This window comes from Coccidioides immitis (assembly GCF_000149335.2).
Source record: "Coccidioides immitis RS genomic scaffold supercont3.2, whole genome shotgun sequence".
Lineage (NCBI taxonomy): Eukaryota > Fungi > Ascomycota > Eurotiomycetes > Onygenales > Onygenaceae > Coccidioides > Coccidioides immitis.
The window spans coordinates 4,213,587-4,239,118 of NW_004504309.1; the positions used below are offsets into that span (position 1 = coordinate 4,213,587).

Genomic DNA, 25,532 nt, shown 5'->3' on the forward strand with positions numbered 1-25,532 from the left:
ACAGATGTGTTGACCACAATGTAGTGCAGACAGATTAAGCGGCAGCTTGTTCGCACTTCCAACTTTTGACCTTTCTATCAACCATTCCTACAGATTGTCCTACAGGGGATAGTAATATCCTATCTCGTGGAGTGTTAATTTGGAACCAGAGGTGCAGGTTCTTTTTGACCATTTGGTGGCAGTAAAGGCAGCAATATGCACGAAAGAGTGATGAGATGACGTGGCAAGACCAGTAGGCAATAAAGAAACCTAACTGTCATCAAAAAAAAAAAAAAAAAAGGGGAAAAAGAAAAAGCAAAAAAGCGAATGACCTTCACATCTCGAACTCGGTTCGGGTGCATTGCCTCCACACGTAATATCGAACGTCTATCAATTAAACGAGCGAACAAAATTCCACTGTCCTTCATCCGCTCTAATTGAAGAAATGGCTTCCGGCGACCAATCCCTATTCGAGAGCATACAGGCTGAGCTATATTCGAGACAACAAGAATTGGGACAGCTGCACAAAGAGAAAGCTCGTCTGCTCACATACATTAACCAAGTTGAGGAGTCGAAGGCTGATATGGAGCGGCAAAAGATAATCGGTGAAAAACAAACCGTCTTGTCGGAGGAGAAAATGGCCAAAACCCGACGAGAGCTGATGCACATAGAGGAGAAGCTTGAGGCGCTTCGGGAGGCGATCGATTTACTTTCCGAGAAGTAGAAGTGGGAGCCTGTGTTGCACCTGATTGGAAGGCATTTACTTTGCTCGGTATTTTGTGGCAACATATGAGCCTGAGATGATAGTGATACTAATCGATGGCCAATGCAGCAGGAGCTCTAACCGGTGGGTTCGCAGGCCCTGAACAGTACGGCATCCAACACCAAATTCCTTTCCACTGGTGTTTCGCTTCTACGTTACTATACTCTCACAGCCTTTTCTTTTTGGCTTTTTTTTTTCGCATTGCCCGGTGGTCAGTGCGTTCCGCAAGTCCAATTGGTACTTGTCTTTAATACCCAAATTCTCCAGCTCCTTTCGAAATTATCAAGTTCCGTATAACTTTGTACAACATTGCATTCAGTTCTGGTTTGGGATATTCAAGTTAAAAAGAAAATTGAGGGCCTTTTCTTTGGGGTTCGGTCTATTATAAATCGCATCAAGAATATCAAGACATACGGAGGACATATCACGATTTGACAAGCCTAGAGCTAGAGATAGAGTACTCCATGTGAGACTCGCCATATCTTGGCCGATCATCGCTCACAGGCAGACGTTCTATCACTCAGATTGGACGCTATCATGGGCCGTCGTAATCCATAGCAGGTGTGCATTTGTTTGTAAGTTGCTCGGTGTTTGAATTAGCTTTCGGAACCGGATTCGGGTCGGTGTGATCGCCCTAGTCGCCGAGAAGCGAAAGGGGCCTCTTAACGCCGACTTGCTCGAGTATCAAAGAGCATCCCGAAGTCATCACAAATCCGAGGCTGCTAGGAAACAATTGCAAGCAAGAAGCTAACTAAAATACAGAAATTGCTAAAGCGGGGGCTGAACATGTCTAATAATGTCTGTGACAACCTCTATGCACAGCCGCTGGCCTTTCGAGAACTTCAGCCGCTCTCAAACCCATCGCTGAGTGCACAACAAAGATTGGCGTCGTGTGGTGACCGGGTTCAAAAAGCTCGTTGCAAAAGTACCGATTGAGAATGAGTGTCCAAGCAGATCTTCCTATCATCATTGTTGGTGCCGGTTTAGTAGGATTGACCCTGGCCCAGGCCCTCAAGTCAGAAGGAATTCCATTCGAGATATACGAACGCGACAGTGGCCTGAACTCACGATATGGAGGCTGGGCTATTTCTTTACATTGGGCAATGAAGCCGCTTGCATCGTGTTTGCCTCCTGAGCTTTATGCCCAAATCCCCAAAATCCATGTGCATCCAGAAGTGGCAGACAGGGGTAAGTGGAATTTAGCCTGAATACATACACCGAAGGACCTTCAAGGTGACTGAAATTGGATTTGTATATATGACTTCTTTTGCCCTTAGATCGTATTCCTTCCGTCTATCTAAATCTCGAGACCGGAAAACCCAAATTCGCAGCCGAAACCCAATCGCATTATCGAGTTCATCGAATCAAGCTCCGCGAAATTTTGAGCCAGGGAATTGATATCAAATGGAACAAAGCTTTCACGGGATACAAGGTCACAAACGATGGCGTCGTTGTCTCTTTTGCCGATGGAACAGAAGTAAAGGGAACAATTCTCGCAGCCGCAGATGGAAAGAACAGCAGGGCTAAATCAATGCTCATGGGCCGCGAAAAAGCCGCACTCCACGATCTTCCCATTGCTTTCATTGGCCTGAAGCTTCGAGGAGATGAAGAGTACATGAAGCCGTTTCACTCCGTCGCTCCAGTTTTATGGCAGGGAACCCACCCAGCCACCGGTGTCTACATTTTCTGCTCGAGAGTATCCACACCTCAGCTCAACGGAAGCGCTGGTTCAGAAAAGGAGTATCATGAAGTGCAATTCAACATGAGCTGGATAATGAAGGAGGATGAGTCGCCAATTCCAGCAGACAATGCTGGGAAAATAGCCAAACTGAAAGAAAAGGCTAAGGAGGGGACAGGATTTTATCCTGGGCTTCGCAAAGCACTAGACGGCATAACTGACGATCAAGAAGCGTTGGATATCAAGTTGCAAGATTGGCCAACGCTGGACTGGGATGTGTGTTCTGGGGGAAGGGTAACCATTCTAGGAGATGCCGCTCACCCAATGACAATGTGTAAGTTGTTCTCTCATATTCTTCTCTATGGCCAATGACAGTGCGAATTAACTGACCATTTGGGAAAAGACCGAGGAGAAGCGGCAAATCATGGTATGTATGATGCGGTCTTGCTGAAAAACCAAATTCAGCTCTGGCGCAATGGGAAGAAATCTCTTGAGCAAGCTATCCGTGACTTTCAAACTGAGATGCGAATCAGAGCAAATGAGGCAGTCTTGCTGAGCCGGCAGGCTTGTTTTGACTCTCACTTTCTAGATAGCTTGACTCTTGCAAGTCCATTGCTGTCAATTAAAAGAAGACTGGTATAACAATAACAACGATATCAAAGCCAGTATAACACATTAAAAAAGCCAAAGCAGCGCCACATGAACGGGTAACTTCACAGCAGCCAATAACCTACTGACTATATAGCGGTGATTAGCTGTGCGATATGATACATATGCATGTTGGGGTGAATATATGCACACGCAGCTGTAGCAGTTGGGTACAAAGGCACAGATATTCGATATGTAAATTGTAGAATTCTGCTTATAATGGCCTCTGGTTTTGTATGTAGTTTGCCATAACCAGTAGCAATACCATGTCAAAACGCTCATACTAATCTTTTGTTTGGCTGCTCCGCAGGCTTCCTCTGGAGATGGGCTCAGGACGAACGAAGTTTTCCAGTTCTAGACCAGTAATACTTTCTGTCACACTGTTAAGTGTTGGCTGTATTATGGATTCTAGGCTGCATTTATGTATTTCTCGAGCATAGTATGTGTTGTACCAGCTTGGTGAGTAGATTTCCGCAAGCCCATGGAGCATGTCCCTCAGGTTCAACCCAGAGAAAGGTCTGGATGGCCGTGGTGAGAGAAGGTGCATCATGCTCAAAGCTCTGGTCAATGCCCCAAGCATCATACAGCTACATTCAATGCAGCAGGGTTCTGTCTTCGTGAACTCGGCAAGGAGGCCATGGAGGTATGCCACAATCCGCTCAATCGATTCCTCTCTCTGCTCCTGTATCTCGTCTGTTGTCTCCGTTAGCTCGGGAGGTTTTCCGGACCTCGAGGCCGCGTGATTTTATAAGCTGCTTACTCAATATTCTGTCTGGGATAGGAAGTCCCTGGGTATAAAGCGGGCCCTCAATTGTTAGGATAGCACACTTTGTCCAGGTCTTAAACTTCCTCGCCCAACGGAAAGCATAGCTAAGCCATAACCACTGGGCAATATCCTTTAAGGTGAGATGCGGAATGGTAATCTTCGAGGTCCATATCTCAGCCATGATTTCCACCACCTCCAGGCACTCGTAATAATCAACAAGCGACGCGATTTCTGTAAGAACATCAATGGTCACGGTTCGAGGGACCTTCTTCGTTCGGCCGTGGATGATATTCATCAGAATCAAGAAGGGCCCGGACTTCCAGCCCTCCTCGGTGACCTCCAATTGCTGGCCATCGCGGAGAATACATCCTTCTTTCCAATCACCGCCAAGCATCTTCTGAAAATAACGCGAAGCCAAGATAAGATGCTTCGAAGAGAGCCGCATCCGGATGTCTATATCACTTGATTCCACCGATTCGGTTGGCGATTCAGCTTTGGTTTTCTCGTCGGCCGACTTCGCGTCGCCGCTGCATTCGGTTTCGCGCTTTTCGGTTTCCATCCGTTCATTTGGCGTCTCAGCCTTGGGCTCATCGTTGGCAAATTCCCTGTCTTCACTACTTTCGTCTTCCTGCTTTGCGGTTCGCAACAGCAGCAAGACGTCACCATCCGGATCTATTTCATAGTATTTTACATCCATGGTCCTGCAGTCAACTTGGTGTGTTCAATGGGGGTTGAGTCTGTGAGGTTGGAAAGAAAACGAGGAAAGACCGGGGTTGCGAGAGTGCGGCGCATTGTCGTGAGGCATCAGTGGTCAGTTCGCTTAAGCGCCCGGTTTCGCAAAAGATTGCGAGGGTTGGAGTTTAGCCTGTACATGTCTGCCCCCTGATTTTGCAATATTTGCGCTAGGAGAATGCAATCTGTTGCAATGAGACTGGATTGTTTGCAAGTTCCCACAGTGGAGGAAATTGTGGTGATGCTCAAAGCCGCGCAGGTCACGGTCGATTGGTCGATGCCACCCCGTGTCACAAGTCGGCCCTCTGACGTGGAGTCGACTTTCTGATGAGTCGTTCGAGATTCCGGAATTCCTATTTTGCTGAAGGGCTACCGAGTAGCTGTTCTCCGTAGTTAATGCAAAATTAAATACAGTGCAATATTTCTCTCCAAAAAGCCACAGATTGGATCATCTTTGAGACATAAGCTATTGATCACATATTGCTCTCCCCTCAACACGCTGCGCTCGATAATGTTAAATTCAGAATTTTCGCTTCAGACAATTAAGATTTGGCCTATAAGCATTTTTAAACAAAAAGAACCTAGTTCAAGCCATCCAGAGCTTTGATAACGGCCGGTGCGGCTGCATCTAGTTTGTGCAAAAAAGCGGTCGTGAAAGCTGCCGCTCTGTCTCCTCTAGACGCCCCCGAGGAGGTCGACACTACGATAATAGTTCCTGACCGTCCCAAAGAGAGTCCGGGGTAAACCGCGATAGGCGAGGCTCCACCAGAGGACCTGCTATCTGTAGAAACACTACCCGGTGCGCTGGAGGCCTCGGAATCTGGGTTCATCATTAATATAACCTGATCGGGGGCTAGGCTGACACGACACGCTGTCGCAGAAGGAGTCACATCATCTGACGATGTAATTTTAGTTTGAATTCATCTTGTGGACTTCGATTATTTAAATCCGTTGGATGGTACCTTTTATCTGGATGCCACATGAGGAGCATTTCATCGTTTCATGTTCGAGAGGATGCCTAATCAGTCAGAAAACGGTTAGCAGAATTCTTCATACTGAAATACCTTATAAAAGTGGAATCGAAGAGACATGTTGAAGTATCACACCTGGGAGTCCACCCTTACCCTTCCTGCCCAGTCATTGATCGCATCTCTCTCATCTTTTGTCTCATGGCAAGCCTCTGTCGTGCAGCCCAAGCACGACTTAGCCTCTGTCTCTCGTCGGTGTAGCAATTATCAGTAGATTGAGCTTGCTGCATTGTTTTCGTTGTCAAAGTGATCGTAATTTTACATTAATAGAAGATGTTCAAACTTGGTGGCAAGACAAGAATTTGGTGACTGGGGAGGTTGGTTTAACATGTATCCCAACACATCTCTCGCGCGGAGTCACTGTTTCGTCTCTGAGAACTGCGAAACAGTAAATGAAATCACCAAAACAGAAACAAAGACAGCACGTTTCGCTGCTCGTTCATCGAGTCGCTGCCCTCCTGGGAGGCTAGAAGCCGGTGCTTCCAGATATATAGCCAGGCATGGGAATATTTCCCCTTGGTGGCGTCGGTGTGTCGGGTGGTCGGCTGGGGTGGTTGGTACAGTTCTTGTATTTTTCTTTTTTTTCGTAGGTTGAATTAAGCAACTTGCAGTAAGGGTAGGTTCTTTGTTCATGGTGTAACCATGAACCTAAACACGATAACTTTCCAAATGTAGGAACTCTTCAGTATCAAGAAGTCGAAGAGCGGGGAGAGAGAGCACATAAGCAATAAATTCTGTAGTTTTTGAACCAGATGAGCAGCTACATCCACAACGCGGTGGCCTTGTCTATTTCCCAATGCCGTTCATACTGTAAAATGAAGTTCATCTCGGAGAGAATGCACGGGGTCTTCTCTCCTTAGCCTTCATGATCCCATCATTGATTCGATCATGACCTGCTGCGGGTGGCATCATGTTAACTGGACTGATACTATTCACGAACGTGAAAGTGCCGAGTCAATTGGTGCGAATTGTTGTTTTGGCATGGCAAGTTCAAGACACTGGCAAAGCCTAATTGATGAACGGAGTTGGTCACTCCTTGTTCGACGTCATTGATAAAGGATCTTGCCCCGGAGGAAATCAGTTTTGACATCTGCTGCGCTCCTAAGGTCAGCATCTCGCGATGTTCTCCATTGGAGCTTTCAACAACAATTCGGAGCCCCGGCGGAAGACGCCGGAAAGTATAAGTACGATCCCCGTAAAAGTGACACTCCATGTCTAGTGTCGATTCGTTCACAGCATCTCATCCGGGCCGCAATGTACGAGTTGGCTTCGCTTCTGCGTGCCAAACAGAAGCGGTGCAGCCCCTCCCAAGGCGATCGTGCATGCACGCAGGGTTTCCCAAGAGCGGCCAGGCGCGCGGCTTTTCGGGAGGTACCTCCACGTGACTCGGCGCAGGACCGGGCCGAGAGCAAGTTTTCCCGAGGCCTTGATTATGTAATTGCCAGCATGGACGGCAAGACAAGGGTTTTGCTGGCGGAAGAAAGGCATCTTGGAGCGAGATTCCTTGGTTCGGAAAGCAAACTGTGATGACCCTGTGAATGTCATCGTTCCGGAGCTTCCTGCGCCCTGTTGTGGATTTCTTCGACCTTCACATCTCCCCGCAGTGTCAGAATACGATGCGATGACGACATGACCTTAGGCTCTCGCCTAGCGGTGTGATCTGGAATCACTCAATCACCAAACCAAAAGTGCTCCGAAGAAAAATGCGACCCGCCAGCCAACTTCTGTAACAAGAGACGAAAGATTCGAAAAATTCAGATCCTATATCCGAGTGTTCTCCAATCAAGCATTTTCAGGATATAGGTAATACCTGTACTGCTCGTGGATCGAGTGGACAAGAATGTCTAATGGCTCCCATTCCAGTGTGCAGTTGAAAAGCTCCAGTATGCCCATCACCAGCTCCAATTTCCCTCCAAAGCTTGATCATAAATAACCGGAACACATGCAATAGCTTATCTATCCAAGCCAACCTTTCATTTTGCGGCTGGCCTCCTCTCCGGCCTCACCTCCTCCATTCTCCTTCAACCTGCCGACCTTCTCAAAACCCGAGTCCAGCAGTCTCGAGAAACAGCTGCTCTCCTGCCGACAATCCGCTCTATCTTGGCTTCTCCGCATCCCATTCAGGGATTATGGCGTGGCACACTTCCTTCCGCCCTTCGAACAGGGTTCGGTTCTGCGCTGTATTTCACCAGTTTAAACACTTTAAGAACAGCAGTTGCAGCCGATGATCCCGGGTACTTGTTCCGGGGCGGCCATGGGAGCAAGCCACAAAATGGAAACTCCCCGTCAGGGGTGTCTGCGTCGTCTGCTCTACCCAAGCTTTCACACACAGCAAACCTGATAACCGGCGCCGTCGCACGGGTAGCCGCTGGATTCGTTATGATGCCCGTAACAGTCCTCAAAGTCCGCTATGAATCCGACTACTATGCTTATCGCAGCTTATGGGGAGCAGCGAAAGATATCGTCCGGCACGAAGGCGTGAGAGGCCTATTTGCTGGCTTTGGAGCAACCGCTATCCGCGATGCTCCCTATGCAGGACTTTATGTGGTCTTCTACGAACAATCGAAGCGCAGCCTTGCCTCCCTTCTCGGGGCTTCCTCCCCTTCTGCTCGGAGCACTCCTACAGAGCAGCAGAAATCACCCCCCTCAACAGCATCCATAAATTTCATCTCCGGCGCTCTCGCTGCAGGTCTGGCTACCACCATAACGAACCCCTTCGATGTCGTGAAAACCCGAGTCCAGCTTATGCCCTCCAAATATAAAAACATGATGCGTGCGACTGCATTGATGCTCCGAGAAGACGGAATGAGGAGTTTATTTGGCGGATTAGGATTACGAATGGGAAGGAAGGCGCTGAGTTCGGCACTGGCATGGACGGTTTATGAGGAGTTGATTATGTGGGCGGAGAAGAGATGGGCAGAGGAGCAGAGAGATGTTAAGGGAGTGTTGTAAGCTGAGGTCTATGCATCTATCATGGCCATTTCTCCTGTCATTGCATTTGAGCATGGTTTTGGTGAATTGGGAACAAGGCCGGATTTGTAAAATTATCTATATCATGGGATCTTTCTGTATAGACGGGATGCGTATGGGTTAGTGGAGTTATATGTACGGAGTATGTTTATGTCGATGGCAGCTACGCAATGAAATCAACCCACTCCAAGTATTTGCTCAAACCCCTAGTCATATTATGATCAATCCCACTAACATGGTGGAGTAGAACAGATAGCTATTTTACTAATTATAATATGTGCTATTGGTATTTTTCATCTTTAAGACCTTCATGAGGCATATAGGTCGTTCATTGTTAGCACCATCTCTCCCTTATAATCATCAGAATATTTTTGGTTTGGAGTAATATGACTGAGTAGACAAAAGGACTAAAAAGAATAAATCATGAATAAAGAAAGGAAACAAGGAGCCAAGACCTTCAAGAATAGAACAAAAACCAAATCTCCCTATAAGAAAAAGGTTATAAAGCCAATGATAGAAGATGAGCGATACACCTTGCCTCATCATCACATTTGTCTAGAAGCGAGCCTGCTTCGCTCCTAACCTACTTATCGCTCAACGAAGATATGCTTCTTCGCCCCCTTCTTTTTCCTCACCAGGAATAATTGATCTTTTTTCTTATCATTCACCCTCAGCTCAACGTATTCTGCGCTCTGTTCAGGCTCCGCCGCAGCGGGGAGCATGCGCCCTTCGCGTAGACGACGGGTATGCTCGAAGAGCTCTTCCTGGAGTTCCTGAGGCACCCAAGAATGGATGAGCATGTAGTCTGCATCGTACTTTAGGGTTGATAGGACTTGAGTTAGCGAATCTTGGTCCCTGGTCAGCGATCAACGGTGGGGCGGAGGGAGACTTACAGGATCCCACTCCCATGGAAGTCCGTATGCCATAAGCGTCGAAGGAGAGATAAACCGACGATGGACCTTCAATGATTTTAGTATAGGTTTGCGTAACTCGGGGAGCCGAATGCACGTACCTTGACAAATTGATCTTTGGGAGCATGCGGCTCTATAGCTTTGGGCTCTGGTTTTTCTTTATTCTGGTTTAAAAATTTCTTCATATCCTCTTCCGAAATCCCATGGCTACCAAACAACTTTTGAAGCCGCTCATTGAACTGTTTTTCAGCCTGCTCTTCCTCTTCACGCCGTTTGCGTTCTTTCTCGGCTTCTTCCCTCTTATATTCTTCTATAGCCTCGTCTCTTAGCTTCTGTTCATGCTGTTGTTTTTCTAGCTCTTCTGCTTCCTGCTTCGCCCGCTCAGCTTCTATTTTCTGCCGTATCTTCCGTTCGCGCTTATTACGCTCTTCCTCTTCCTGTAAGGCGCGGAATTGTGCGATCAAAAAAGCATCCTCGACGTGCTTCTTATTAGCCTCTTCTTGCTTTATATGACGTAGTTCCTCGTGCGCAAGCTCGTTTGCGATCTCGTCACGGGTCCAGCAAGCATCCTTCCTGTACCGGCTTCGGCTACGGCTATGGCTGTGGCTTCGGCTTCGGCTTCGACCGCGCCCTCGGTCACGTCGCTCCCTCTCACGTTCGCGTTCACGCTCTCGTTCACGCTCGCGCTCCCGCTGTTCGTGTTCAAGTTCTTTATCCCTTAGTTTTTCCCACCGCCTTTTTCGGCGTCGATAGATCTCTTCTTCCCTTTCTGCCTCTTCCCAGAGCCTATCTTCAACCAATTGCTCGAGTTTTCTTCTTTGTGATTGAAGCTGTGCCTCGAGCTCAAGTATCTCACGTTCGCGTAGCCGTTCCCGTTCGCGTTCCCTCTCGCGTTCCCTCTCGCGTTCCTTCTCCCGCTCCCGCTCCCGCTCCCGTTCGTAGTCGCGATCCCGATCCCGGTCCCTGTCTCGGTCGCGCTCACGCAGCCGCTCCTTTTCTTGCTCACGATAACGGTCTCGGATATCGCGTTCAATGATTTCCTGACGGATAGCTCTTTGCTCGCGGAGGATGTTTGTTTCTACCTCGTCCCAGGCACCTGCTGCATCACGCCGACGGGAAAACGACCTGGCACGGTTCCGCGGACGCGGCGGGGACTTGGAATAGTTTTCATTGTTGATGCCGATGTAGATTGACGAATCCCTATGGCGATCACCAACAGAGGCCGCTCTGACCCGGGGGGCCTTGATGTCGAGGAAACCACGACGTCTGTCAACAGGACGTCTATGGTGGCGGAATCGGTCCTCCTGGTAGGAGTCTGAATCTGTATCCGAGCTGGATGGTGACTCGAGGATACCTCGGAATCGTGGCATGACTGGCTATTTTGTTTCCGTGGCCTGATCCTTCCAACGGCCACGACTCTCTTTGGTAGTGAATTTCAGAGCGATTTAGGAGCGGGGCGACGAAGAAATATTTGGGAAAGGGGGCCTCAAAAACAGCAAAAACTGGTATTCGAGAAATCAGGGGACAGAAAAAGGATGGAACAATGTTATAGGCGATGATACTTGACGTTAGATAAGATAGTATAGGTGCCTCGTTGAGGTTGGAAGGTCTAAGGTGGGATGTTCGTAAGTCGTGCAGGCTCGCAACAACAGGGCAAAAAAGAACGAACTTGGACTTCGTTTATTTATAGTTAAATTGAAGGGTATATCTTATCGGTGAATCTTATTTAATCTTCTGTAATGCCTGAGGCCTTTCACGTCACAGCAGTTCGATAAATGGGGTTGTTATGATGTTGGAGGTTTGAGGACGAAGAGGGGACTGTCCGGATATGTGGACGAAGAGCCTCTTATGTTTGATTACGACGAGCCGCCGCCAGGGTCGGCCGCTGGCTGGATGGACGGAAGCCGCCCAGTGAGCAAGGAAGAAGGGGATGAAGCGGGGCCGATTGCAGCGTAGGACAGCGCTGTCGGCAGCAGACGGCGTCAGAGGACGTTGACTTCTGAGAATAGCTAGGCAGTCCTTGGATGGTTGGGCGGCTCCTCAAAGAGGATGTTTCAAGGGTCTACTCCGTATCCTGCAGCAGTCTTGCTGTTGAGAATGAAGGGAGGCGACGGCTCCGTGAGGAATCCTTTCTCCCAGCCTCCCCCGTGCTGGGTCTGTATACATATTTAGCACCACCGCTCAAGTCAGGAAGCCCACCAGAATGTGGAGCCGTTGCCATCGCTGTGCGGGCCAAGAATTTGCCTGAAAGTGCGTCGCAATATCCGTCGCTTCTTCAAGCTCCCAATCATATTGTGCCATCAACGACTGCTGATCACAAGCAAGGGGTCGCCTGAACCATCCCGCACCTGGTGAGTAAAGGATGTTGTGTCTCATTCGCCTGGCCATGTTCTCGTGCCAGTTTAGCCATTCGCTGGTGAGCTGGCCCTCACCCTAACCGCCAACATGCTCGAGCAAATCTGCGCAGTGCATTAACTCGTCCTTTGTGAAGGAGTGGTTACCACCCTAATCACGGAATGCATTAGCTTGATGTTGCCTCCTTCGTCCGGGATGCATCTCTCTGCGTGTCTACCTTATCAAATGCCCCATGAACGCACGAATGTCATTATTCGACGCCCAATTCCCTGAGGCACGGCCTTGAAACCTGGATGAAGAGCCGCCAGCTCCACAGGGGGCTTTGCAAGACCCTTGGAAAGAGAGCTTGGAGTTCCTTGATTGGAGTCTTGTCCCGAACCAGGAACCAGAAATTGGATGTGATAATGCCGCTTAGTTTTGTTGTTTCGCAGGCTGCGTTGTAGCCTGTTAGTAGTCTTTTTCCTTCTTTTCCTTTTTCTTATTTTTAATTTTTTTGCATTGAGAAATTGTACAGAGTACTCCGATCGAAGTGAATTAATATGGGAATAAAAAGTAATCCTTTTTTTCGAGGCTCGAGAGCGAGATTCGAACTTGGCGCCTCCGAGTGGCTCAAATTTCAATTTCCAAATCGGGACGGCATATCAGAGCTCCCTCTGCGATTCATAGCTCCATGGTACAGGTACCTACAGCGAAAACAACTGCATGCAAAGCACCCACCACATATTATGAATAAGATACCCCAATACCCATATGTTCAAGGCCTCTATAGACGAAAAATATATGCTGGAGGACTCAGCAACAAAAATTGACACCTGCGTATACCGCCCGCCCCCCCACTGCCTCTTCGACGGGGGGTTTGACCTGAAGCTGCATTGCAGGCTTGCGTTCCGGTAGGGAGTAGAGGGACGACTGGCAGTGTCTCGGAGAGACCCGTCGTAATCCCAACCCACAAGGACCGACCGTTCGGCCACCAGGGCTGTCTGGTTATATACCGCTGACTTTCTGGCAAATATAAGTCCTGTTTTTAATTCAAGTGGCTGGCTTATTCCAGGGGCGTATGCCTCCCATGCCCACATACATATCGACTTTATGCTATCCTCTGCCAGTCTGCAAGTGCTTCCCTCATGTTTTTATAACATACTATCTTAAAATTATATGGCCATGCTCGCAAAAGTTGGATATTCGGATTTCTATCAGTCACGCGAGTAGTCTACTTAATAGCAACGGTCACCGGAGATTATAATACAGCTTACTCTCTTTTATTGATATACACACACACACACACATATATATATATATATATATATATATATATAATGATAGTCATTCTACATCACATTGAGCTTCATGAGACGCTCCATAATGCCAGGCACTCGAAGTCACAGAAGTCATTGGAACAGTCCCATCCATTCCACTTGGAGCCCAGCACATTCGATTGCCAAAAACAATCACCTCTCGCTCAATCTCACTCAATGGATCTAATTCTCCACGCTCCAACAAGAATATGTGCAGAGACTCCCACGTTCACGGATTGCAAAGTATTGCCTCGACAGCTAAGACCTAGGGCGAGCTTTCTCCCCCAGGCGACCATCCCAATATTGTCGAGGCCGCGCTCACGCTTCGTAGGTTTTCATATGCAGTAAATGTCCACGATCCTTCTATAAAGAAAAAAGGAGAAGATTCAACACCTCACGATCTCCCGCCACTCCGGAAAATCTGCTCGATCTGGTTCTGGCTATTTTTAAATGTCGTCTCCAAATAATGTAGTCTCTTCTCGAGATTCGTGATATCCGTCTTCAATCCCTTCTGTTCATCTGACAATCGTTTATTGACATTATCGATAGGCGTCGCGACGAACCTATAAAAGCCAAGCACGCATCACCCACAAATCAGCCTTCGGAACATTGGTGAATGAAAAGAGGGGATTCAGGTACACCGTCGGCGGCAACGGCTGAAAATCATAAACGTACATTTTACCAACACCTTCGTATACATTGGTTCCCTTCGGAACTTGGCCCACCTCGCTCGAAGTGAGTTCCAGGAGGCGTACCTCTCGCTGCTTTGATGTGATTTGGGACTTGACCAGGCCGATCTGCTGCTGCGAGGCAATGGCTTGAGATTCGATCTCTTGGACTAGCTATTAATAGTAGCAACACAGGTGTCAGCAAGCGCTAGAACTAATCCTATGATGGAGCTTTGATCGCGATTGTGTCGTGTTGACCCTGACAGGGGCCGCACCTTTTGAAGAGCTTCATTGGGAATGGACATTTTGACTTTCGAAACAGGGGAAGTGGGCAGTAGCTAGAAAAAGGTAGGCGGGGGTTCAAAGGTAAATGGAGATCTAATTGGAGAGATAAAATGGGTTCTTGCGAAACCGTTAAGCGCTAGGGACAACGAAACTTCTTCTCAGGAGGGCGAGCGTCTCTGTTGCTTTGATCCGTCGACGAGCGGCTCGAGTGATGTCAAGTGGTCGCTGGGTTGCGGTGAGGATCTGATTGGGCAGGACTTCGGAGCGGATGAACAAGGGGGCCGGCCCAAGCGTTCCAAGTGGACAAGTTGGTTCCCTGGGCAGCCGAGACTCGAAGGGGTGAAGATACTTCTGGTGTGTGAATGATGGATTCCTTCGAGGTGAGGTTGTGATGCACAACGTATTTACGGCCCCTGATACTGATCTCTATGATGTCTGGGAAGATAGAATAGAGGCGAGAAGAGGGCGACGCGTGGGGAAGTTCCTCCGAGCCGAAAATTTACATCCAGGCCTGCCTTGTCCGCAACACAAACCTCCCAGAAATGACGGCCCTGGAAAAGATGACAGCCTCTTTTCCTCTCAGTGGTCCGTCCGCCATTAGCAAGCCATGATCCATGTTGCCAAACTGTAACTCTGGTCGTTACTATTCTTTGTTCAAACTTTTTTAGCCCGTTTTGGCCACACCTTGGTTCTGTTCGGATGCGAAACATGGGCTGGCTTTTCAACAAGGCCTGGCCATGGCCGAGTGCAGATAGCACCTGTCACCAGCGATGCCATGGGAAGATCCCTGAAGCCTCTGTGTTTGACAAACAACCCGCTGTCATACATAGTTACGGTCTTGGTGCATTCCTTTTTCCCAAGTCTTTCCCGGCCAGACAGACCACCACCTCTGGGAGTCATGGAGATTGATGATCTAATATGCCATTTGCCCCTGCCATTAGAGCCAAGATGATTCGGATGGAAAACTCAACTCGTAGCCATCTTGTTGAATTTTTACCTTTTTTTTTTCTGGAGAACGTCAGGCAAATCCTTCGTTTTACGGTACTACCGAGAGTCCTTTTCCACTCAGTGGATAGTCCTTCGGGATTCAAGGCCGTTTGCGCTACCATCTCAACTACCAGTATTGGTACGAACGGAGAAACGGTATTAAGCATGTCCCCCTTCATCTCTACTCCGTATACATTCCTATATTGAAGCAGAGACCGGCAGTGGGTTTCTTCAAGTTGGGATCTGCTCTCCGACTCCAACGACCGTCTCTCGTCACTCAGCCAGGTGGCGGACTTTGTTGCGGGGTGGATTCTTGTGCTTCTGCTGAGCCGTGGAACGCACAAAGTCAGACTGAATCGTCCCTGGAGGCAACAAATGCCGTCGGTGCATGCGGTGCCTTGGGGGCGACTTTCCTGTCGCATCGATTTCCGGGGACGGCTGGAGGCACGCCAGAAGTCGAGGTGGTCGAGAAGCGACAGATCATGGGGCTGGACCCTGCAGAGACCGGCGCTGACAGGCAGGCAGGGCGTCAGCGCCTATCTTTAGCAAAAGGACGCGCCGCCCAGCACGGAACTCGGAAGGGTTTAGTCAGCAGCGCTGCGATTGGGCGGCGGAGGTCCGGGACGGTCGGCTCTTGGCGGGTCAGTTAGGGCTGCCTTATCGGGTCTTATCGTCCGAACCAGGGAATCTCCGGCGAGGGCAACGTAACGTGCTGCCCTCTGCTTCCTCTCCTCCTGTCCTCTCTCTTTGTCTCTCACACACGCTCTCTTCTTCTTCTTCTTCTTCTTCTCCTCCTCCCATACGTGACTCTTCAAGACCATTGCCTTGGTCTTCGTTGCTGCTCTCCCCTCCTGACCCCTGTCACCCCGAGTGTCATCTTGTCAGAGGCCAGTCCACGCAATACGTCACAGGTCCATCATCCATCGTTAAAGCCTCTTCAATTTTCCCCATCCCCACGAACCTTTTTCGCCTCGTAATCCTGCTCTCTTTTTCTTAAAAAGGAACAATTTATTATCCTTTCCCTCAGTTTATTCTCTCTCTCGTGCCTTTTTTTTTTTTGCTTTATTCGGTAGATATCTCCTTTCGCTCGTTTGCCCAGTGCCATCCCTGCTTCTTGCTCCGCACGTTCCCGGCCGATGCAGGGATCAACAGTCTAGCTCTTCCTCACTTGAAAATGTTCCATATTCCATACCCGCCTGCTCGGACAGGTTTCTGGAGTCCCGTCACCTCGACTCTCAACTGGTGTGAGGAGGTAAGAAATAACTTCCGGTATCCTCGCGTTTATAATCTTGTTCAGGGCGCGTCGACTGACAGTATGCATTTGCAACTTAGGATTACTATGCCACCATCTATTTTGCCGAGATCGTCAACTCCTTGACCAATGCGTTGTTTCTCTTTCTCGGAGTAAAGGGAATCATCAGCTGTCGAAAAAATGGCCATGATTTCATCTTTCAGATTGCTTTCATCGGCTACTTTATCGTCGGCCTTGGAAGCTTGCTCTTCCATTCTACATTGAAATGTGCGCTTTCGCCCCTTGAACTTCCTATCCCCATTCCCAAGCCATCCGCTAACCTCGCTTGACTAGACCCAATGCAGCTCGTCGATGAACTCTCCATGATTTATACCACGTGCTTGATGTGTTACGCCACTTTTTCCTTCTCGAAATCTACAAAGGCCCGCGCCATACTCGGCTCTAGTCTTCTCGGTCTATCTATTTTCATCACCGCATACTATCATTATCTCCAGGATCCAAGGTTCCACCAGAATGCCTACGCCATACTGACAGTCGTGGTTGTCCTTCGGAGTATGTGGTTAATGGAGGTAACCCTCCGATCAAAATGGCGCAGGGCCCGCGCACTGAGTGCATCAGCACACGTCAACGGAGGCTCGAACCCATGCTCCTCGAGAGACGTTCAACTCTCCCAGAACACCCGAGATTTGAAAATTCTGAACACCATGTGGTTCATGGTTGTGTTTGGGTTGACTTCGTTCCTTACCGGCTTTTTGATCTGGAACCTCGACAACCACTATTGCTCCACTTTTAGAGGCTGGCGCAGGAGCATCGGTCTTCCGTGGGGTATCCTCCTCGAAGGCCATGGATGGTGGTATGTATTTGTCGATCTGAACCTCAACGACGGGTGCATTCAATGCTAATTTACAATCTCTAGGCATCTTCTGACCGGAACTGGTGCATACATTTATATCATTTGGGGCATTTGGCTCCGGCACTGCCTTAACGGCCGCCAGGACGAGTATGAACTGTATTGGCCACGGTTCTACAATTGGCCTGACGTTGTCCGTGTCGAGAAAGAGATCCCAAAGCCCGTCCATTTGAACGGAACGGCCGCGATAAAGACCCATTAAACTCTTCCATGTTACACCTTTTCTTCACATCTCTCTTGATGTTAGATACCTATCTTCTTTGAATCTGATGGTTTATCGGACGGATTAGAGTAACATGTTCCCTTTTTTTTTTCTTTTTCTCTTTTCGGATTTGGGTTCGAGTACCTCCCTTAGTATAGATTTGTTTTGCAGTTTTGCTCCGGGCTAGAAAAGATCACTTCCACTTTTTTCTTGTGAAAATTGTTTGAATACTGAATTTCACCTTTCTCCCACGTTTGCTGATGCGAGTAACTACATGTATAGATGGGTCTTCCCAAAACAAAAAGTACCTGTTCTGCCCCTGATGTTTCGTCGTGAGTATCTATTTTTTTTAGCTGAGAACTTCTCGGTTTTCTGGGCTCCCGCTCTTGTGGAGCATCGATATCATGGAATGCAGTGAGGTTAAAGCCGATCTTCCCAAATGCAGAAACACTCTCATTTCGCACTTTACAAGCTACAATACCGACTTCATGGGCACTGTGACTGAGCCCCAGTCTTTCAACATGCACTCCCCCTTCGTAGCCAATTTTCTTTCGTCCTTCTCCTCTTTTGTGAACAAGTGGAACTGGTATCCAGTGTCTCCAGCGCCAAATAATCGTTTGTCAGTCATGACCCAGTAGACCGTATCAGACACCCAGCTCGCTTTTATATCTCTGAAGAGAGTGTTGTTGTCTGATATCTACCATGCTGGATAGCTGTCTCCTCCTTCTCTCAAGCTTCCTTAAAGTCTGGGACCAATCATCAAATCTATCCGGTCAATATCCAGGACATTCAAGAAGCAGTCAGTAAGACGGGCTTTGAGCAAATTCTGCTGACACAGCATGAGTGGACTCTGAGTTGGCTGTCCCTGCAAGCTTGAATTCAGCATTGGTAAGAATGTTTGTTATGCAGAAATTGTCACAGAATAGTTTGAAGGGGCTAAGATTACATATGCAGAGTCAACGTTCTCAGGCAAGCTTATAAGCCACGTTGTATATCTGCACCCTTCAGCGATAGTATTGTTCTATTGGGTGGACAGATGATTCATCCGGCGGACAGTGTGTGTCTTTCCAGAAAGCACATCACCGAGACTTCTCACTTCAATTTCTCTTCCGGAAACATGGGTGTGTCTGGGCATTGGAAACTAGATGACTACGGAACCACCATCTGCAAAACTTCACGCATAGGTAGACATTGAAAGACCCGCACTGTAGTGAGAGCAGCTCCTCCGGGATGCCACCTTGGATGGTGGCCAAGACAGTGCCGACATTTCTTAGAATCTTAATTTTGAAGAGTTTGTTTGACTTCCATTTTTGGAAAATTTGGTCTTCCCCGTCTGATGCAAGAGGCCCATACTTCCATATAGGTTGCGATTGTAAGCGGTGGAAGTTTCATGGTAGATCCGGTGGGATGAATGTACGTCCATCGGACGAAGATTCTATTCAAAATCGAATCAAGAAAGGGTAGCTGAATGTCAGGGAATTGGCTTTTGCGAGGCCTGGGAATCGAGAATGAGAATGTGTCATATAGGCGGATCAACATCCTCTTCAGCTGGTGATCGCTGAATTTTGCACACGGCCATGGGAGAAAGTCATTGTAGTATCATAAAGAGTCTTATGCAACTTTTTTCCCCTTCTGAAGGGAGCACCCAACGCGATTTCTTGCCTTGCGTTGAAGATATGAATAGGTATGGATGGTGTAACTGGAGAAGGGTGCGCCCTAATAGGTATTTTAAGCCTACGGCCCCTAAACCGCCTCGGATGCTGACTAGACGAAACATCATTGGATTATAATAAGGGTGTATGCTAGATATCTTTGTATTCTCTATATGTCTAGGCTTAGCTATACAAGGCATGTATATATACGGCGTCTATAACTTCGGTGCTCTCTTTTCTTTTTTATTGTTCCCGTTCTTCCTTGATGGTGGCGGCCCGATGTGTTTCTTCCACTCGTCATCAATGGTCATCCTCTCCACCTTGCTCTTCCCTTCCCACTGCTTCCACAAAATCTCCTCCTCTCGCCTCCACCGCTCCAATTCTTTCCCCAGCCACGTTGCACTCAGCTCTGCTGAGTCCTTTACTGCCTCCATCGGGATTAAATGACCTACTTTCTTCAGGGTATATGCATCAACCCTGCCCTCTTTCGCTCCTCCGCTCCCACCAACCCCGACTCCGGTGGTTTCGAGCTTCTCCTGGCAGAATTCGGGTTTACTCATGTCAGATTTTTCGCCGAAGATGTAGAATACGCTGGGACGCAGGTAGCGGAGGAACGTGAACATGCGTGGTGATTCCGGGCGGTAGAAGAGGTGGCTATTAGGAACGTCAAGGGAGATGTCTGGATGGGTGAGGCGCTGGGTTTCCCGGTCTGAGTTGGCGATGGAGTACTTTGGGCGGGAAAAGGTGAAGACCTCTTGGTGGAGGGTTGTCGTTAGGGTTACGGGGCGCTGGCCCGGCGGTAGGGTTTGGGACTGTGAGTCCAGGGGGTGGATGGCCGTGGGCAGTTCGCGGAGACCATACTTTATCCAGCGGTCGAAGACGCGTTGGTCCCAGGATTGGTAGAATTTGCTTTTGCGGAGGATCTCGGCGGCGGCGGAGCGCGAAGGCCAGAGATCTCGCCGGTAGGTGGATGCACGGGTGGTGGTGGGGATGTTAGTCCCCTTGGTGTGGAAGGTATGGTCGGAGATATAGGACTTGAGGTTTTGAATTGCCGGGTCCATGAGGATGATGGTCGTGAAGAGACGGGGGTGGATGGTAGACAGGGCCACCCTACATAAGAAATATTAGGGACTCTTCCTCGAATGAAGTCAACTGGGATAAACGAACAAGTGCCCGCCGCCCATACTATGACCAATGCCCACTATCGGACGAGGCATTTCCTCCCTTTTTATGTTGATCAAATGCAAAAGGTCTCGAGGATGGTCGAACCATGATGCTACCCTGTGCATTAGTGATAGGTCTACTATTCGAAATGGGTCTTCATACGATCATTGCCCATGGCGTGCTCGTTTAGCACGCTGCTGTTTCCTTGGTGTGCAGCATCTGCAATCCAAATAGCCCGAATTCGAAATCCATTTGATTTAGAGCGTGCCAACAGCTCCTCCCAAAGGGGTTCGTATAATTCCTATTTAATAATGTCAGGCTCGGTGTAGCGACAGGCAAACGCGCAGGGGCGCCTCACCTTCGGAAACCCGTTCGCATGCGCTCCAATGATGGTGACATCTCCGGGCTGCGGACTGGGGTTGTCCAGCGGAATGTACTGCTTCACAGAGAGGTGCAGCGTCTCCTCTTGAGTCGTGCTCGTCGCCCGGGGGTATTCCCGAATGTGTTGGCACGGGGTGACGTGCTCAACAACACGGAAGGGAAAAGTGGTGGAAGCCATCGCAACTTCAGATCTCTGTTTCCGCTTGCATATATCCCGGGCTCCTGAGACAGGTCTCTGTCCTTGATGATGTAGCTATCACTGCTCTCACCCCATGCCGAACCCGCCTCCTCTTCAGCTTTCCGCCCCGTCTACGGAGTACGGCTGGCAACGAGCCGAGGCTGAAATGCCGGCCCCGACAGCATCCAGCGCCGAGTCCTGAGCTTGGCATAGATATTATTAGTCATCAATGCCGTTTAATTAGTTATATCACATGATCTGGTGTTGCTTGGGACGCGTCGACCCGTCACGTTTGCCAGCGGCGGATCAACATCATCACCAATGTCGAGACCTTTTGGTGCTCTTCGGTTTCGCTGAACAGATTCCGTCATTTCCCGATATGCCGCTATGATAATTGTTATTTAAGCTATCTATATTTCAAATTACCATTTTATCTCACTCCTTGCCTATCTACGCATCGAAAATCATGGCAGATCAACCTTCCCATATTGAAGGCGGGCTCTTCTCACAAACCAGAATATGTATCATCCGCTCTCACAAACTTGACAACGATGTCGCCTCCAAAGTACGTACGCTCAGATTTTAATTTGGCCTATCGAACTAATAGTTGCCTATAGCTGTCATCTACAATCGAGGAGCGTGGAGGTGAAGTAGTCATCCATCAGTCGCCTACGCCGTTACCCCCAATCAGCGAATTTACGCACCTTGTTTCTTCCACCATTGACTTTCCCGGTCACGATTCTGCATGTGACGCGCTGATTCCCGTTGTTAAGCCGCAATGGATTCACGCTTCTGCCTCCAAAAACAAGCTCGCAAATCCTCGACAATATAATCCCGACCCAAGACTTTTTTTGAATGACGTCCTCGTTAGCTGTGCGGATATACCAGAAGGTGACAAGGATGCGATTATTGGTGGAGTGCTAGCGATGGGCGGGCTCTATACAGCTAGACTTACGAGTAGTACGACGCACCTTGTTGCGTTGAATATGGATACCGACAAGTGCCGACAAGCCGCTGGACGCTTAAGTAATTTAAAGATAGTGCTTCCTCATTGGTAAGGCCCATTTCATATGCATAATTGCCTGATAAGTCTAAGTGAGTTAGGTTCGATGATTGCCTAAAATTGGGTAAGAGAATAGACGAACGACCGTATATGCTTCCCGACCCCGAAATTCTCAGCGCTCGCTGCGATGATCCCATAAAAGGAACAACAAACAAAGATATCATTGGCGCTTCTACTCCAGAACCAAGATATTTGCTTTCAGCGGACGAAGTGCGGGATGATTTGAATGTATTTGACGGGAAAAGCGTGATGATATCTAGCGACTTGAAGATTGGAGAACGCCTGCTTCAATGTCTTGAGACGTTAATAGTGAAAGGCGGCGGTAGGATTGCGTATGAGGTCGGTAGTGCAGACATTTATGTCGGCCGCTATCGCGAGGGCGAGGATTATCAGGTTGCCTCCAGAGCAGGAAAGGAGGTTGGCAACTTGTCATGGTTATACCATCTCATCACACGGAACACCTGGATATCTCCACTCCGTCGACTACTTCATTACCCGGTTTCCCGATCCGGTATCCCTGGATTTAACGGATTGAAAATCAGTTTGTCGAATTATTCAGGCGAAGCGCGAATATACTTGGAAAATCTCATTGTTGCTGCCGGTGCCGAATGCACAAAGTCTCTAAGACAAGATAACACGCATCTGATCACAGCACATGGGAATAGTGAAAAATGCACTGCAGCCCGAGAATGGAATCTCCACGTTGTGAACCATCTATGGCTTGAGGATAGTTACGCAAAGTGGCAGATGCAGACTGTTACCAATCCTCGATATACGCATTTTCCCCAAAGAACCAATCTCGGCGAGATTGTAGGTCAGACACAGATTGACAAGTTTGCCATTGAAGAACATTTCTTTCCCCGTGAAGAAGATGCAGCGACGAACAAAAACACGCCGCCGAGCGTTGTGCAGCAGAAGGAAAACAATGTGTCTGTGAGCAACGTGAAAAAGCAACCTGAAAAGACAACTACTGCAAAACAATTATCTACTTTAGGATCTTCCACGCCGCAAGGAACGAAAGAATCAAAGCCCACGACTAAAAGGGATCGCCTCTCGCTCCAAACACCCCATGTATCTCGGTCCATTGCTGAAGGAAAAGAGAACGACACCCCATCCACCACTGGAAGCAGAAAGTCTAAAGATGTTGCGACAGCACGCCTACAGGACCTCGCACCGGATATGATTCTCTATGAGAGGGAGAAACGGCGAGCCGGCGGAGTTATTTATGGTGGTAGAAGGAAGAGCGACGATGGCGCGGTCGTATCGAGAAAACGGTCCATTGAGCCCGATGAGACCACAGATACGGAGACCAAAAAGCAAAAAAAGACTAGACCACAGGTGTCCATGCATTTACTTATTACGGGATATTCTCCATGGGTGGGAAATGCGAGACAGGAGGATAATGACAGGGTTTGTCTTTCGGTTCCCTATTCGCAGCAAAGTTGTTTGGGCTCCTTGTTGCTAACCCGTACATTAGCGTATTCTACGTGACCTTGGAATCATGGTTGTCCAAGATGCGTCGAAATGCACACATCTCGCTGCCCCATCTATCCTAAAGACCCAAAAATTTGTCAATGCCCTTGCATACGCGCCGAAGATCATAAATTGCGACTTCATAACCGACTGTGTCAAGAAGGATGAACTGCTCGACCCGAATAAATACAAACTGCGTGACAAGAAGTCAGAGAAAAAATACGAGTTCTCTCTCGACCAAGCACTGCGGAGAGCTGAAAAGAATCAGAATAGACTCCTCCAGGGTCGAACGATATTCTGCGTTGAAACGATACACGGCGGTTTCGACGTATTTAAGTCTATCATCGAGACAAACGGTGGACAGTGCGCAATGTACCGGGGGCGGCCGCTAACGATTGCCGGGCGTCGCGGTGCGGATGGTGGAGAGGCACACAAGGAAGAGGTATATCTCATCAGCGGCGGCGACAAAAGCCATGTGAAACTTTGGCCGAGGTTTCGAACAATGGTCCAAGACGCAAGAAAAGTCCCTAAGATTGTGCGCACGGATTGGCTGTTGGAGATTGCAATGTCGCAGGAGTGGCGGTGGAAAGATGAGTATGAGTGGAAGGAAGAAGATTTGGCAGCATCCGGCAATTGATCCTGGTTATGTTAAGATCCCTGCACACACCGGCGTGTGCCGAGGCAACTGTTGATTAGATGAATTGTATCATATCACCGTTGACCGTGGCCAAGGTCTTATTTTGTGATATTTGTATGGCAGGCATTGATAAAAGGTCTCTGCTTCGTCGTTAGGATCCATCTTCCGCTGTAATCAACGGAAGATCGTATATCATTCAAAAGAACTTCACGCCTTGCTGGTCTTCATTCCCGAACACCTGGGCCTTCCCGCGTTTTACCAGAACATGCAACGACTTCTGCAGCACATCTGGATCCATGCCATGGAACTCCTGCGACATCGTAGCCTCCCCTTCTGTCAATTCGTAAAGCGTGAGAACAGTGTTCTTCTGCGCTGTTTCCTCGACCTACAGCGCCATTAAAATCATCAGCATAAAAAGATCCAAAAAAGAAGAACGAAACGAATTCTTACCCAGTCAGCAATCACGCCAGCCCACTCCTCAGGTCTCCGCCACCAGATCCACGCTACGCTCTTCCCTCCCGCCTCACCACCAACCCACTCCGCTCTCCGACCGCCTTGCGCACCGCACATCCAATCCACAATCCTCCGTGCGTCCACCAGGCTCAGCCGTTTGCGGATCTGCTTGTTGTGAAACAGTGGGGAATCGAGGGCATCGACGAGGGAGAGACGGTAGAGGCGGTGATGCCGGCAGTATGCTTGGATGAGGGCGGACCATTTTTGGAGCTGGGAGAGAAGGGTTTGAGCGTTGGGCTGGAGGGTGAAGAAGGGCGGAAAGGAGTGCGGCGCGGGGAAGGGAAAGGTGTTTTGCTCTGCGGGGGTTGGGGTGGCCGGGTGTGAGGTGAGCGGTGGCATTGGGAGGAATGGCCGGCTGCGAGTGCGAGGCGTGTCGGAGGTGGACTTGCTGGTGTCGTCTGCTTGAGTCGTCAATGAGGATTGTATGGATGGGGGAGCTGCGCGGAGAAGCCTGGATGCTACAGATAGTGATAGCCTTATCAAGGGGGTTGTTATCAAATGTTATAACGCCACGCCCCCCAAATAACCTGGTTACTCCGGCACCCCTCCGCAAAAAAACACCTCAAAATAACCTGCTGTTTTCCTGAATGTTAAGCTTCATGTTGTACTTAGTAAATGTGATCTTCTTTAGTTGGTTAATTGCATTAGTTCTGTACGCACTGTGTAGACACATATATATCAGAATCAGAAGAAGACACTGCTTTGCTTTATCAAATATATATAGACTACTAGTTCTGAGCATTAATTCAGGGAGATGCAGGCTAGAAATTCTGTTATGGATGCCTGTCAAGATCCATAATCATCTCATCTTGAGACTCCCAGCCACAGTTGACCCTGAGAAGGAGCATGTGGGTATGTTTTCCTTCATAGTAGTACGGAGTACGGAGCACGGAGTATACAGGTCTTCTGGATGAAGTGTAATGGTGCCCAGGCAGAATATTCCATCTCTTCAAACTGGAAAATGGTTATTCCACTCCATTTAAAAGTATTAGAAGGTTGTATACGCAGATTTCTCTCCATCTGGTTGATGCTGACATTGGTT

The 25,532-nt window shown here is 48.7% G+C and overlaps 12 protein-coding genes across 12 annotated transcripts; 4 read left to right on the forward strand and 8 right to left on the reverse strand.

Moving 5' to 3' along the window:
• Window positions 1–1,680: 1,680 nt before the first annotated feature.
• Window positions 1,681–3,062, forward strand: CIMG_07066 (uncharacterized protein; the record flags this gene model as incomplete). Its single annotated transcript, XM_001243169.2, has 3 exons — window positions 1,681–1,930; window positions 2,020–2,754; window positions 2,824–3,062. The coding sequence occupies 3 exons, from the start codon at window positions 1,681–1,683 to the stop codon at window positions 3,060–3,062; spliced, it is 1,224 nt and encodes a 407-aa protein (XP_001243170.2).
• CIMG_07067 (uncharacterized protein) lies at window positions 3,017–4,531 on the reverse strand (the record flags this gene model as incomplete). The annotated part of the gene is made up of 2 exons (XM_001243170.2): window positions 3,017–3,761; window positions 3,829–4,531. The coding sequence occupies 2 exons, from the start codon at window positions 4,529–4,531 to the stop codon at window positions 3,352–3,354; spliced, it is 1,113 nt and encodes a 370-aa protein (XP_001243171.1). The 3' UTR covers window positions 3,017–3,351.
• A 521-nt stretch (window positions 4,532–5,052) lies between these two features.
• Window positions 5,053–6,027, reverse strand: CIMG_07068 (uncharacterized protein). Its single transcript, XM_001243171.2, has 3 exons — window positions 5,691–6,027; window positions 5,529–5,584; window positions 5,053–5,461 (listed from the first exon to the last, which is right to left on the reverse strand). The coding sequence occupies exons 1-3, from the start codon at window positions 5,822–5,824 to the stop codon at window positions 5,148–5,150; spliced, it is 504 nt and encodes a 167-aa protein (XP_001243172.2). The 5' UTR covers window positions 5,825–6,027; the 3' UTR covers window positions 5,053–5,147.
• A 1,084-nt stretch (window positions 6,028–7,111) lies between these two features.
• CIMG_07070 (mitochondrial carrier protein) lies at window positions 7,112–8,761 on the forward strand. Its single transcript, XM_001243173.2, has 2 exons — window positions 7,112–7,477; window positions 7,546–8,761. Exons 1-2 carry the CDS (start codon window positions 7,435–7,437, stop codon window positions 8,544–8,546), a joined length of 1,044 nt encoding a protein of 347 aa, XP_001243174.1. The 5' UTR covers window positions 7,112–7,434; the 3' UTR covers window positions 8,547–8,761.
• Window positions 8,762–8,875: 114 nt separating this feature from the next.
• Window positions 8,876–11,611, reverse strand: CIMG_07071 (uncharacterized protein). The gene is made up of 3 exons (XM_001243174.2): window positions 9,577–11,611; window positions 9,458–9,523; window positions 8,876–9,379 (listed from the first exon to the last, which is right to left on the reverse strand). Exons 1-3 carry the CDS (start codon window positions 10,843–10,845, stop codon window positions 9,152–9,154), a joined length of 1,563 nt encoding a protein of 520 aa, XP_001243175.1. The 5' UTR covers window positions 10,846–11,611; the 3' UTR covers window positions 8,876–9,151.
• A 297-nt stretch (window positions 11,612–11,908) lies between these two features.
• CIMG_13101 (uncharacterized protein) lies at window positions 11,909–12,552 on the reverse strand (the record flags this gene model as incomplete). The annotated part of the gene is made up of 3 exons (XM_004445380.1): window positions 11,909–11,980; window positions 12,073–12,274; window positions 12,518–12,552. The coding sequence occupies 3 exons, from the start codon at window positions 12,550–12,552 to the stop codon at window positions 11,909–11,911; spliced, it is 309 nt and encodes a 102-aa protein (XP_004445437.1).
• A 556-nt stretch (window positions 12,553–13,108) lies between these two features.
• On the reverse strand, window positions 13,109–14,470 carry CIMG_11886 (prefoldin subunit 1). The gene is made up of 3 exons (XM_012358725.1): window positions 14,069–14,470; window positions 13,801–13,967; window positions 13,109–13,688 (listed from the first exon to the last, which is right to left on the reverse strand). Exons 1-3 carry the CDS (start codon window positions 14,096–14,098, stop codon window positions 13,520–13,522), a joined length of 366 nt encoding a protein of 121 aa, XP_012214148.1. The 5' UTR covers window positions 14,099–14,470; the 3' UTR covers window positions 13,109–13,519.
• A 262-nt stretch (window positions 14,471–14,732) lies between these two features.
• Window positions 14,733–15,989, reverse strand: CIMG_07072 (uncharacterized protein; the record flags this gene model as incomplete). The annotated part of the gene is made up of 4 exons (XM_001243175.2): window positions 14,733–15,009; window positions 15,213–15,601; window positions 15,746–15,923; window positions 15,970–15,989. The coding sequence occupies 4 exons, from the start codon at window positions 15,987–15,989 to the stop codon at window positions 14,733–14,735; spliced, it is 864 nt and encodes a 287-aa protein (XP_001243176.2).
• CIMG_07073 (alkaline dihydroceramidase Ydc1) lies at window positions 15,854–17,887 on the forward strand. The gene is made up of 4 exons (XM_001243176.2): window positions 15,854–16,317; window positions 16,398–16,584; window positions 16,651–17,170; window positions 17,234–17,887. Exons 1-4 carry the CDS (start codon window positions 16,240–16,242, stop codon window positions 17,427–17,429), a joined length of 981 nt encoding a protein of 326 aa, XP_001243177.2. The 5' UTR covers window positions 15,854–16,239; the 3' UTR covers window positions 17,430–17,887.
• A 1,332-nt stretch (window positions 17,888–19,219) lies between these two features.
• On the reverse strand, window positions 19,220–20,956 carry CIMG_07074 (toxin biosynthesis protein). Its single transcript, XM_001243177.2, has 4 exons — window positions 20,604–20,956; window positions 20,408–20,546; window positions 20,249–20,357; window positions 19,220–20,191 (listed from the first exon to the last, which is right to left on the reverse strand). The coding sequence occupies exons 1-4, from the start codon at window positions 20,802–20,804 to the stop codon at window positions 19,297–19,299; spliced, it is 1,344 nt and encodes a 447-aa protein (XP_001243178.1). The 5' UTR covers window positions 20,805–20,956; the 3' UTR covers window positions 19,220–19,296.
• Window positions 20,957–21,156: 200 nt separating this feature from the next.
• CIMG_07075 (DNA repair protein) lies at window positions 21,157–23,730 on the forward strand. Its single transcript, XM_001243178.2, has 4 exons — window positions 21,157–21,369; window positions 21,422–21,858; window positions 21,909–23,277; window positions 23,345–23,730. The coding sequence occupies exons 3-4, from the start codon at window positions 23,057–23,059 to the stop codon at window positions 23,421–23,423; spliced, it is 300 nt and encodes a 99-aa protein (XP_001243179.2). The 5' UTR covers window positions 21,157–21,369; window positions 21,422–21,858; window positions 21,909–23,056; the 3' UTR covers window positions 23,424–23,730.
• CIMG_07076 (ESCRT-II complex component) lies at window positions 23,724–24,880 on the reverse strand. The gene is made up of 2 exons (XM_001243179.2): window positions 24,428–24,880; window positions 23,724–24,362 (listed from the first exon to the last, which is right to left on the reverse strand). Exons 1-2 carry the CDS (start codon window positions 24,827–24,829, stop codon window positions 24,174–24,176), a joined length of 591 nt encoding a protein of 196 aa, XP_001243180.2. The 5' UTR covers window positions 24,830–24,880; the 3' UTR covers window positions 23,724–24,173.
• Window positions 24,881–25,532: the final 652 nt, after the last annotated feature.